Genomic DNA, 13,478 nt, shown 5'->3' on the forward strand with positions numbered 1-13,478 from the left:
GATGATTTTACAAACGAGGCTTTATTCCTCATGGTTGAATGTTGTACAAAATAGCATATGGGCTGTACAGGGGTTAAATTCATTTTTTATCACTTTGCTTAAAATACCTCTCCCCTTTCCTGGCCATTGTGGCTGTAAAACACAAAAACAAAAAAACCCTCACATATGAGCATAATACATGGAAAGAGTGCTGTACCTGTGTGTCCACACTGACTCAGACTCCACAGTGGTACAAACACATTTTGTGGTAGGACGGCAGTTAAAGGAATCAACACAATCATAAAAAGTACAATAAATACAAACATAACTGCAGCTGTGTATTGAAAAATACACAAATGGTGAAATGCCATCAGTAGAAGAACAGATTTATGACAATACTAAAAAGCACTTTTATCCCTGAAGCTACTGAGTTTGCTGGTGTTGTGCAAGTTGTGTGAATCAAGTCCATGTATGATTTGAGATTCTTTTCCTGTACAGTTTACTACATTAATGCTGACAGTGCTTTGTTCTGTCCAGAAGGGCAACAGTCAAGAGAAACGTTCATCTGAATGACCCCACATAGATAGATCTGTGGTGTTGTCCACACCTTCATGAGAGAACCGGTCTCTCTCTAGTGCCGAGTTCAGTTAGAGTCGGGCCTGGCGTTAGATGCTGAAGGGAGGGTGACACGCTGCTCATCCATTCGTTTGGCCTGGGAGCGCATGATGAGGCTGAAGAAGTCCTCGTCTGGTACAGTCGGCCCGCGGACTGGAGGAGGAGGAGGGGCACAGCGCTGGTCATCCAAACGGGACCCCTGGTGGAGGTTAAAGAGAGAAAGTGTTAGGATTAGAACTTGTCATAAAAGTGATAATTTCTTTTGCATCAATATCAGTCCACTGTATATGGCACCTGGCACTTGACGAGCATATCAAAGAAGTCATCATCGGGCTCAGCATTGTCTGCATTTGCCATCAGGTGACTGAGTACGGCTTGGTTGCTGTTTTGATTGAGCCTGAGGCCAGGCAGGCTGCCCCCTGCTGCTGATGAGTCCTCTAACCTCCGGCCTGGGACACCTGAGACGTTTGCAGACTCCGATACAGCTTTAGGGTTTAAAAGGAACTGATTATTCTCAAAGTTCAGTTTTTCATATGTAGGTTTTTTTATGTTAAATAATGTACTTACATTTCCTGATAGCTCTTGGAGGTGACTCTGGACCACTGTTTAATGATAACCTGCTGCCCTTATCCTGTATCGAACAGCGCTGGTCATCCATACGGTTGCTCTGGAATCGGCTGAGCAGGTCAAAGAAGCCCTCGTCACCAAGTGTGTCAGGACTGAGTCGCTAATAAAGCACAAAAACAGAACATTTAAACAATATTCTCCCGGTTGAAGACTTTTTATAACTACTATAAATAATGCCAGTGTCACATTAATACTGGCAAAGGTGTGATTAATACAAAAAAGTATCAGGGTCCTACGAAATAAATAACCATTTTACATCTTGGCAATCACAGTTAAGAGTGCTCATGAGTACCTTGTAGTCAAAGGTGCTGGATGCACATGGGCTTATTGATCTTTGTAAGGACGATCTAACAGGAGTCTCCTCTATTATAATAGTCACCACGGTAACGAGGCTCGGTACATCTAGTATCAATTGAATGGAAAACAGCCGAAACAAAATCGTAGCGCTCCAAAAAACCCTCTATGCTGGAAACGCTTCCACGTGTCTAAAAAACAATGTGGCAACAACCTAACTAGGGCGCCAATCGCAGTTTTTGCTAATTACCTCTAAACTCGTGGCAACGGGTGATGCCCGGGGACCCCTGCCTGCTGATTTAGCTGATTCGCTGTTTGAGGACGGCTGTTGAGGTGTACACTTTAAAAACTCAGTCCACTGCGTTTGTCCACGTGACAGTTAGCTGGTTCGCAAACTCACCGAGTTATAAAGACTTAATGAAACACAACACATAACACAAAACATCTCCCACAGGTTCCCATTGGGAGGTGAGGAGCTAACGTAGGCGCGTGAGTAACAGGGATGTTGAGTTTATTTCCTGAACGTGACTCACAGCAGCGCTCGCGCACACGTCACCGTTACTTACAGATAGGAGCAGAGGTGGAAAAATACTACGCAACTGTTGTACTCAATTTTTCAGTTACTCAGGTCAAAGTACTGGTCTACAAATCTACTCAAGTTAAGAAAAAAATCTAATTTAAAGTTTACTTTAAGTACTGTGAATTGAGTAGATACGGAGGAGCTGTACAGTAAAATATGATCTTTTCTTATTGTCACTGTGCACACACTGTGCTTGGATCGGTTGACTCTTTACAAAGTTAAAGTTACTCATGTTTACATGTTAAATTTAAGACTATAAAAAAAAATGCTTTAATTTGAGAATATAACATTGAAAACATTTTTAACACGTTTAAGACCCCACCATTACCCCAGACAAACAATGATGAGTCTGTTTTATGCCAATAGTAGGATACTTAAAAGGTCTAGCATGTGTGTTTAGTTATCAGGCCTGTCTAGTACCTTCTGTGGTCCCTGTGCTGGCATCTGGCTGGTGTCCAGGGTGTTACTGGTGTCCTGGAGGACTTTACTGGAGCTGCCAGTCTTGTACTTTTTCCCACGCAGGCGGTTGACAAAGAATAGCTTAGTGGAGGTTTTAGCCAAGGAGGGTTTGGACTGTTTGGTCAGGATGTCACTGTTCCACTTTTGACCCTTTGAGAGATAAGATATCACCACGCAGAGGGAAACATGAGGAAAAGAAGCAACTCAGACTTTTGAGACAATCCAGAGAAGCTGGCATGAACATGTTACAGAAAGGTCATTTCTTGTGACAGGAGAAACAGTCTTACATTAATCTTGTCTGGGGTGAGTTTCATCAGCTCCAGGTTCTCCATGCTGTGTCTTCTGCTCATTCTGGGCCTCGCTCCTACAGCAAACAAAGTTACTAACCTGTTATACCAACTAAAAAAATAAGGCATAAAACTTAAAAGTAATGACATAACTTGAAAACGAACCATGCTGATTGTAGTCTACATCCTTGTTCTCTGACAGCGTGGAGTTATTCGTGCTATAACTCAGACCCAGAACCGTCTGGAGGTCGGATACATTCATACGAGCAGTCAGCTCTCCGCTCCTGTCTCCAGTCTAGAAACACAAACACTTGAATGAATGATAAATAATCGTACATCAGCAAGATTTCTTTAGCCTTTTTAATCTTTTAAATATGATATACACTGCTATTGTTTCCATCCTGTACCTCTTTGCAGATCTCCAGGTGTTTCTCAGCAAAGTGCATGGCCTGGTCATGATTCCCCAAAGCAGTGTGAGCATTTCCAAGACTCCAGCATGCACGACCCTCCCCGATCCTGCATCCAAAACAGACAGGGGAAATATTTTAAGTTTGGGAAACATCAGCATGAATTCTCTTTCCAATGCTAGATGTATGTGCGTACCTGTCATTGAGGTCCTGGGCGATGATGAGGTGTTTCAGGTGATAGTCGATTGCTCTCTCATAGTCCTGGAGGAGTGTGTATGTGTTACCCAGACTATAGCAGGCCTGAGCCTCCACAGCTCGGTCCTTTAGCTGCCTTGCCAGCTGCAGTGTCCTCCTGACAAACACAAAGAAAACATGCTGTATCAAAAATGTGCGGAAAGAAGCAGCTCTCATCATTCATGTCTTAAACAAAGGGGAGGGTATTTGCATTTTTAATGCCTTTAATTAAGGTGCTGATTGATGAAAGATAAAATTAAACTTGAAAAAAATGAAGCTGGATTCATGCTTGGTGGAGCAACTCGCTAAAAAATGGTCCTTCAACAGAGATAATTACTTCACACCACACCCATCTTTTGAATCTTGCATGCAACTTGGTGTTTTCCCAGCCTATCCCTCCTCCACTTTTTTTCTAAAATGATTCAACAAGATAAACATGTGGACTATGGCTTACTTATAATGTTCAGCTGCTACTTCAAACTCCCCCAAAAAGATGTAGGCGTTTCCTAGGTTGCAGTAAGCCCGTCTCTCTGCTGAGCGGTCACCAAACTCCTTAGCTATGAGCAAGCGCTGCACAAAAACAGACAAAGAAACATGTTTCATTGCTTCTGATAGAAAACAAGTAAGCAACATGTAGATGACTTTTTGAGTTACTTTGCTTTACCATACCTGCTCATGAGAAGCTACAGCTTTACGAAAGTTCCCTAACAAGTAGTGCGTGTTGCCGAGGTTGCCATACGTTCGACCCTGTGCAGCTCGATCCCCAAGCTCCTTCACTATTGCCAAGTTTGCCCTGAAAAAACATACATGGATCCAAGTTTATGATTGATTAGTAAAAGAAAAGAATGTTTGAGATGTCACCAGATAGGACGGTCTGCACTCACTCGTAGTACTCAGCTGCCTTCCTAAGAGCCTCCATGACCTCCTCTGGAAAATCTCCAGGCTCTGCTCCGCTCCAACAGATACTTTTTCCTTTGGCATGATACACGTTTCCAAAGTTATACAGAGCTCGTGCCTGACCAACCTGACAAATCCAGGAGAAGCATGTCAGTGCTGAAGCTTGATGCCCCAAAAACAGAATGTTTCATTGTAAATATCCTGTTCTTTCACATACTGCTGCCTCACCTTGTCACCAATATCTCTCGCTATGTCCAAGTGTCTCTGACAGCAAACCACAGCCTCGTCAAATCGTCCCAGCACCTTCAATGTGTTGCCAAGGTTTCCACTGGCCTTGGCCTCTCCAAGTAGATCACCAATTGTCCTAAAATAAACCAAATATGTTAATAATAACATTAACAACAGTGGTATTTTTAAGGCTCCTTTTCTGCATGTCCAACCTGGTGAGTGTGAGGTCATGTCGGTGGTACTCTAAGGCTTTGGCGTAATCGTGCAGATGAAAATAGGCATTCCCAAGCTGGCTGTAGATGGCGCTGAGCACCTGTAGGTCCTCCGTGCCCACCTGGATGGCGGCTTCAAAGAACGAGACCCCTGCCCTATAGTCTCCCACCTTACAGAGCCGCTCACCCTCCAGTGCCAGCTCCAGGCAGGACACCTCCATCCTACAACAGACGAAGGAAAATACGTCTGTTAATGTTTAACAAACTGCTACAAAATAAGCTTACTGGGCAGCTCCGACTACCTATCAGCTACTAAAGACACTAATTAATGTCCAACACTAAAGAAGCTGCAGAAAGGTCAGACTTCTCTGTCTCCGGAAAGCTGGAGCCAACTGTGCAGCTTCACTCACAACAAGGGAACAAAACCCAAATCCTCTTTCGAGGCAAAAGGCTTTCAACAGGGAGTGTTGTTCAGCTGCTTCCTTCCGCCCACAGAGAACAATGGCTAGAAGTGGGGTTTGTTTGTTATGGTCACATCCTTTTGACATGCCTCAGAAAGTAATAAGGGTTCCTTTATAGTCAAACAGAGGAAAGGGTGAGGAAAATGTTTACGTATGCAAATGTTTTTTTTTCTTTAATATACAATACTGTATACTTTACATAAAAGTTGTCAGAAGTGTCAGTATTAAAATACTTTTGATGCTTTTCAATCACGTGTTTAAATTAAAAAAAAATCTGTTATTTTTATTATCAATTGAACTGAAAGTACCAAAGCTTTAAAATGGATCTAAAGATCTTCAGTCACAGTTTTAACCCAGAGCTGCCATGAGAGAAACAGAGAGTAGCAGTGGCCACTTCAAATTCACAGGTCCACTAAGTTCTAACTGTCATTTGCATAAATACATTGAAACGTTTAAGTAGTATACTCAAATGTTAGCATTGTATTTGCACATTTTTGACAGTGTGCAGGAGCTTCCCTGCAATTCTGACCATTTCAAACAGTAGTTCTCAAGTGGTGGGTTGGGATTGAAAAGTGGGTCATGAATATGGGCTTGGAAAAAATGTGGGGAAAACACAATGCTGTATGGAAGCCATAAGCAGGCACACGTTGTAGTTTTTCTTTATTCTGCTGTGATAACTACATGTTGGTTGTTTCTCAAGATCTCCACTTATTTAACACATAGAACTGAGAGAACAAAGACAGTTTTCCTATGCTAATGTGTGAGATCTCTGGGGGAAAAACATATTACATGTTATCTCTGAGGACAAAGTAAAATAAAATGTACATGTGCATGTCCTCTCAGATATTCTGTAGTGATTTAATCACTACAACTTAGCAAAGTTTCACCATATATTGTTTTGTTGTATCTAAGGTCCAAACTGGAACATTATCCATTAATTATTTAAGTGGTTTTAGAAATTTGGGTCACAATTTCTCATTAAGGAGGCAAATCTGAGTTCTGAGGCTGGACCAGTTGAGCAACACTTATTTAAAAAAACATTTCCCAGTATGGGGTGCCGTGGACTTCTATTTCTTGTTGCTGGGATATCAAAATGGGTCATCCAAAGGATGCTGATGGCTTCGTGGTCTGGTTGTGCCCAATGTACGCAGGCGGCAAGGGATCAAGTCCACAGAGTCAACCCTCCACTGTTCAATCTCTACAATAAATTCCTAAAATGGCATATAATAATAACAACAGAAAAAAACAGGTCATCCATGTCATTTTTAGTTTTACTAGAATCACCCCAAAGTTTTGAATTCTGATGTTGTGACAACTCTATTTTTGATATTTTGGGTTTTGAATTTAAAATCCACATTGCAATTTCTGGATGCTTTAGACAGGTTAGCATTTCAGCATTTGCTTTTGCGGAGGAGAATTTTTTAAACACTGAATTTTGACCTTTACTCCCACCTGCAGCGAAGTATTTGCTGAGTAGGGCAGTATGCTTTCCCAGTATCTGAGCATTATGCAGACGAAGTCAGTCTTTCAGTCCTTGGTCTTTGCAGTCTTACTGTACCCTTGTGAGGCCTGGACATTGACTGATGGCCAGAGGCACCCACTGGATGACTTCTCTACAGTGCATCTTAGGGTATTGTTGGAAAGACCATGTATCTAAGGCTGGCATACTCAGAAGCGGGGATGGGAACGGCATCTGCCTGATACAGGAATGGCAGCTGCACTTTTACAGACGCCTGGCGTGCTTTCCCGGTGCCTAGGACCCTGTGGGCTGGCCCAGACACCGGGAGCAGCTGGAGAGATGGGGTATAGGCCTGTTGCAGGCCTGGAGGATGGCCATCAGGAGACCAGAGAAGCGCAGGACCAGGGCTGACGCAGGCATATGCTCCCATACTTGACCTGAATTTTGTTTGTGTTCACAAACAGTCCAAAGTTTACAATTTGTGAGTTTTTTTGTTAAAAGTAAATCTTTTCAGCCATTGAAACAACTATATTTACAGTACTATCATTAATTTAACAAACTTATAGAGATGCACATATGCATCAATTTAACCTTTGTGTCGGCCTTGTTGACAAACACAGGCCATCTGCAAATACTAATGTTTGAACATATAACAGTAGCCAATGTTTATCTGTTGTGCTGCAAAATTAATGCTTGGATCAATCACACCTAATTGAAAGATCAAATAAGACATTTTACTGGGCAGAATAAGTGACCTGTTGGACCAACTCTACTCTGTTTCCATGATTAAACAAAAGAGACATTTCAAACATTGTATCAGCCCTACTTTTCAAAATCAGTACATCTGTAATATTAATGTTTTTATATTGTTATCTGTGTGTCAATAATGTGAGCCTATAATTTTTTGATATCATAATGATTTTCAGGTGGAGGCCTCAAATAATCTGAGTTTTCTGTCTCCTCCTGCACTGTACATCACACCTGTCATTACTATATATCATTTTTAAACTGTGCTAACAAATCAATTAAAACTAAAACCTACATAATTAAACAGCACTTCAGACCAAAGCCCTGCAGATTTATAAGTGCAGTTAGACTCAGATGTTTCAAGGCCAGATAAAAGAAGTGTTGAACAATGGGTGGTGGTTTATCTGCTGATGGATTATCTCCAGATTTAGCCCCTATATTTACACTCAGTACCTCTGTTTGAAATCATCAGTCTGCCAACTTTGGTTTTACAGGAAACTGCATTGTTGCATTGAGATCACCTTCACACAAAGTCTATTCAGTTTGTTTACTGCATAATTTCCTGCTGTAGCTACCAAATAGTGACTGAAAGCTCTGAAAAACTGACCCAGAAACACTGAAGTAAAGGCAAACTTTGGTTTGACATGAAAAATGGGTTCCATAGGCTACAGTGATCTAAATATATGACACAAAAACACCAAGAAAAGTAGCTTGTTTCACCGCTGGCAAAGCTATAATTTGTGAACAATGGAAAACATGGTTTCTGAATAGGAGATGGAGGTCATGTCATTAGCAGTCTGAAAATAGGAGATCCTGCTCTTTGTTTACTACCAAGATAACAATGATAGTTAACACAGTAACTGCAGCAAACACCAGCCTACCTGCTCATTTTTGGTGTCTCAAAACAACAGCAGCAGCAGCACATGGACCATTTGAGAGGCATCTAACTGGTTAAAAAGTAGCATTCCTTCCTTGTAATGTCAAATCCTATTTTTCTCTGACGTCATTATCACGCTTGGCAAACGTTCAAGGAGAAACAAGTGATGTTATCACAGCATTAACCTTCCATTCATGCAGGCAGGGAAACTGCTGAATAAGCATTTTCCACGTTAATCCTCTTTTTTCAAACTCTCTCCTCTGACCTGGTCACCTGAGATTACAGCTGTAGAGTGTGCAACCAGCAGATTACAGCGGATGTGAGCATTAAGAAGCTTTATTGGATGTGTAAGACACAATCAGACTGTGTGGTGAGGTCTAATGGAATCAATTAATTGACGATAACCAGCACACAGTGAGAAAACTAGATATACCAATGCAGATGCCCGATCTATCCAAATAAGTTGGACACACGTGTGAGGAAAAACAAAGCCAGCAGTGATAAATTTTTCAGGCCTTGTTAAATATTGAAGCCAGCTGGAGCAGGGCTTTCTGTGTTTGGCAGATCACACCTGCTGTCTGAGCTTTTTACCTGAATGTATGGACAGCTGGCTGGTGCCTTTTTTTTTTTGGAAACTGCCTTTAGTCAACAACCTCACAATAAGCCTTGTGAAAAGAGCCTCCTATCAAATGAATCCGCATTGTCTGGAATTTTCAATGACATGTTCAATATACCAACACTTCCCTGAAATGAGTACTCCGAATTAAGGACAGATTTTATGTAAGAGACATTTTAACTAAACTGATGTGTCTCTTCTTTACCGACTTAGTACCTACAAAACTAACAAGGGAAATTACAACAACAATTAACATATCTAGGGAATCTACTCTATAACCACATGTTAGTTGAGAGGAGTGATTCCTACCTGTAGCGGACATGAAAGGACTGCTCCTCAGCTCCTGTGCTAACCACTGAACCACTTGTATCCATTGATGTGCATAATATGAGGGAAAATCCCAGTCTGGAGCTCGAAAAAATGGTTGCGTTAAAAAAAACAGAGTCTAAAAGAAAAAAAGGTCTCTGAACCAAACAAGAGTGACCCAACGTGAAGTGTATCCCTCAGGGGAAGGTAACCCCTGTGAGTGTAAGACAGAGCTGCAGAGTCCTGAGCGTCAGTCCACACGGCTGCTTTCATATACTGTGAGTTTTGCGTCACTGCCCCTCACTCTCGTCAGCTGCCCTCTGTGAAGAGAACACAAGATGCTGTATGTGAAGCCTCGTTCTGGCCACACGCTGCCATGGAAACACCAACCAAACACCGGCGTGCACAAGTGGGGTAGGTAGGACGAGAGAGAGCAGGAATGGATGGGGTCAACACATGCGTGCTGTCAGTCTGAGGCGCAGACTCAGCTCAACCTCAGAGACACAAGTACACTTCAGGGCTGCACAGTGAAATGCATTTTTACCCTTATCCCAAGAAAGACATCACAAGCAGCCATTTCTTACTCAGCATATGCATGTTTTTCACGCTGAACCGAAGCCTGAGTATTACAGCCGTGATCTCAAAGCATTCTGATGAATTCTGATGAAGCTTGTGCTCTCGTGTTCAGCTATCCTCAAAGTAACTGATGCCGATTAAGTGATTAAAAAGATGTTTTAGCATTTATTCTGGATTTAGTAGAAAAATCATAACACCAGCTATAGCTGCTCAGACATTTCATTTTGTAGTGATACATGATATTAAATTTTTGCCAATAATCAATATTTAGGATATCATTTTAGCAGATGCCAATGTTTGAATGAAGTTCAGACCTAAAACTACCCCACCATCCCAAATGAAAGGCAAGAAAATCATTATAGAATTTGCATGATTTATGGCGTGCTGGTGGTCGAGTGGTTGGGGTGCGCACCATGTGAGCGGGCGACCCAGGTTCGAGTCCGGCCCGTGGCACTATTTCCTGTCTGTCTCTCCCCGCTCTCTTCCCTGTTTCCGACCCTCTTCTTATCCCATGTTCAACTGGCATATTTTAAAGATATGTCTGTGAACTCAATACAGCTTAAGGCAGCTTTTAGTCTAACCACTGACTTTCACACTTTTTCCTCTCAAAAGTACCGATTCAGACTACGTTTAGGCCCTGGCACTGTTTTAACATCGGTATCAGAAAAAGCCAAAACGATACCCATCCTTAGATAAGAGCTAATTCAATTATTATTGTATGACTCAAATGTTAATTTCCCGTACATAAGCCTACATTAACTTTCTGCATTTATTTGGATAATGCACTTTTGACATTGAAAAATCAATCGCACAGAAAAACAACATCGTCACAATGCCAGTTTTTCTCCATATCATTCAACCCTAGTGCGCTCTAAAGTTGCTACAAGCTGAGCAAGCTGTGATCGCAGCAGAGTACTGTGCAAGCAGAAAAACCTTTTCTCCAAAAGAATGAGGATGTCACTTGAAAGAAAAAGCAACCAGCAGCAACCTATTGCAGAAGTTGCAAAGTTCTCTAAATTAAAAGCAAAGCAGTGGAAAGAAAAATGCTTAACAGTCTAAGCTATTGCAACTTTCACCAGAAGGAAAGAGAGTGATCAGTGAGCTACATGGATAAGATAAACTACACCAAGCAAAGACCAGAGCTGACCATTAGCTCACTTCTCCATGAAGTCATACTAACCACACCCATTTGTCCCCCAAGTTTAACCAAGCAGCCTCTCCTTCTAAACCCACATGCACAAACTTGGAACTAGGGCAAACCAATTATTTGCAAAGTGAGTTCATTCTATATATGAGTATTACTGGATAACAAGAACAAAGCATATAAGGTGAGAGTGTACATAAAAAAAACATTCATTGATGGTAAAACCTCAAAAACAAACACATCAGTTGTACTGAACTTAAAAGATTGGACATGTCATGATCACCTTGATTATTTTTTATGAGTAATTTAAACGTGATCAGCCAGACTTTAAATTGAGGCCTCTAAATTACTCACTCAGTCAAAATGTCATTGCACAAGACTGTTATAAAACTGGTATAGTCACTGTTTACATCAAACACAAAGGCCACAGAAAGGCAATTAATGATTCAAGAGTCTGCAAATTTATAAAGAGGAGGCATGTATCATAAAGTAATCCATGAATTAGCTTGACAAATAAAGCCTTTGGAAATCTACTGTCTGTATTTGTTGAGCACATGCACTGGACTGAGGCGTTTACATACAAGTATGTCGAAATCTTTTCCTTTGCCACCCAGTTCTCTCTGCTGCTGCATGACTGTGAACTGCTTTAACACAAGCTGAAGCCCAGGGCTTTGGCAGTCTGTGCAGTGCATGTTTCTGCAGATTATTATAATCACCACCTGACGTGTGCCAGTGTTGGTGCAGCCTTTTCCACCTTTGCATGCCAGCTGGGTGTGTTAAAGAGACTCACAAACCTACTGTGTGCATGAACAAGTGTTTAGAAGGAGGAAGTGATTCATGACTAAAGGTGCTTCAGGAAACAAGAGATTGTTTCTTAATGACAGTGTTATGACAGCGAATCCATGAGTCCTTGAATCACAAACGGGAGATGATTTCATCTTAAACACATGGAGGATTTGACCTGTTTTCTTTGTACTTAGAGCCCATTGAAGCCCTGAAATGACTACCACTACTGGGAGAAAGGTTTAAAAACAGAAACAGAGTGTATTATTACAGCATGAGCCAGGAAAAGAATGCTCCAAAACAAAAAAAAGAAATAGCTACATAGGTGCTGCATGGATACTGACCGGTAACTCTTCCTCACAGGGATAGGATATCTCGAGAGCCTGCAAGAGAAATGGCCGCAATCAACTTTAGATACAGAAGCATTCAAGTATTCGATTCCATCCATGTAAGAAACTAAGACACAGAATTGTTATATGATTCATATCAAGCTGTAGAGATCTATAACCACAGTTGATCATTCACTGAGTTTTCAGTTTTGTCATAAACAAAGCCATAAAAATCCAGTTTTACCTAACAAAAAGCACCTTATAAACAAAATACCCAGACATGGTAATCTACTCAAATTATAATTATAATTTAAACTAAGCATGCTGTACATTGTGAAGTCTAAACACATGAGTGTGTGTATGTGTGGTAGATTAGATTGGGTTGATCTGAGTGGGATGTCTGTTATGAAGAAATACAATAGTCTGTGTGTACATAATTGTATTACTGATATTCTGGAATATAAATCCAATAATGTCAGTCCAAGAAAACTGCAATCGGTAAAAGGTAATTATATTTGCACAAATAGACAAAATGCTACAACGTGGTATGGATTGGATCCTGGTGGCATTTTAAATGGGTGTGTATAAGCCGTTACACAAATGAGTAACTCTGAGTGGACAGATATTAGTAATAGCATGATAAATCGCTTATCCTCACATCGGTCTCCATTCATACTAACAGTATTCCAACATGAGTGAATGAACTTAAAGAACAGCTCTTTAACACCATCCCTAATGAATAGGGGTCCTTTAAAAAGTTTAACTGTAGCCCAAACAACAACCCGAGGCAGTGTTCTCAACCATCACACCTTACAGAATCACATCCAGCTAAAATTAGCAAGCTAGCATGTTAGCATGTAAACTTACGTTAGGCGATCCAGTTCGAACAATGGTGACTTGTCCTCTCCTTTTTGGAAAGTTCTTACAGGAATGAAATCATAGGTCCGTTCCGATTTTAAAAAGACAGGAAATATGTGTTATTTCGGTACAAGCAGTTCTATATCTGTTCCCTACACTACATTATCGTTTAACAATGTTTAAACTTTTTAACTTCGATGAGAAAGCATAAATCCCTTGTGGCTACCCGCAGTGTATTGTGTTTTTCGCCAACTAGCCAATCAGAACGTGGCATTCAAAAATGGGCCCGCCCAGAATAACAGTCATTGGACCAACAGATTTGAATAGAAAAGAGGTGACGTCGTCATTAAGCTGTCAGACTCAGTACCCAACGGAGACCACTAGTTTGAAATGAATTGAACTTTGGCACTCTTGACTGAACAGTAAAAAAGAAGTGAAGAAAATATTTATGATAATAAAAAACAACTGCATCAAAGAGAGTAACAGTGTTACGTTTTCTAAAA

General features: G+C 41.1%; 1 protein-coding gene across 2 annotated transcripts; it reads right to left on the reverse strand.

The window, feature by feature from the left end:
• Positions 1 to 2: 2 nt before the first annotated feature.
• Positions 3 to 13,201, reverse strand: gpsm2 (G protein signaling modulator 2). Of its 2 annotated transcripts, XM_041803093.1 has the most exons (16): positions 12,985 to 13,201; positions 12,133 to 12,171; positions 9,289 to 9,605; positions 4,820 to 5,041; positions 4,608 to 4,743; positions 4,367 to 4,506; positions 4,152 to 4,275; positions 3,937 to 4,052; positions 3,445 to 3,600; positions 3,249 to 3,357; positions 3,007 to 3,136; positions 2,842 to 2,918; positions 2,516 to 2,704; positions 1,162 to 1,321; positions 889 to 1,079; positions 3 to 793 (listed from the first exon to the last, which is right to left on the reverse strand). In XM_041803093.1, exons 3-16 carry the CDS (start codon positions 9,351 to 9,353, stop codon positions 623 to 625), a joined length of 1,986 nt encoding a protein of 661 aa, XP_041659027.1. In that variant the 5' UTR covers positions 9,354 to 9,605; positions 12,133 to 12,171; positions 12,985 to 13,201; the 3' UTR covers positions 3 to 622. The 2 variants fall into 2 exon arrangements, with proteins under 2 accessions (XP_041659027.1, XP_041659028.1); XM_041803094.1 differs by lacking the exon at positions 9,289 to 9,605.
• Between the last annotated feature and the right edge of the window lie 277 nt (positions 13,202 to 13,478).

This window comes from Cheilinus undulatus, linkage group 13 (genome assembly GCF_018320785.1).
Source record: "Cheilinus undulatus linkage group 13, ASM1832078v1, whole genome shotgun sequence".
Taxonomy (NCBI): Eukaryota; Metazoa; Chordata; class Actinopteri; order Labriformes; family Labridae; genus Cheilinus; species Cheilinus undulatus.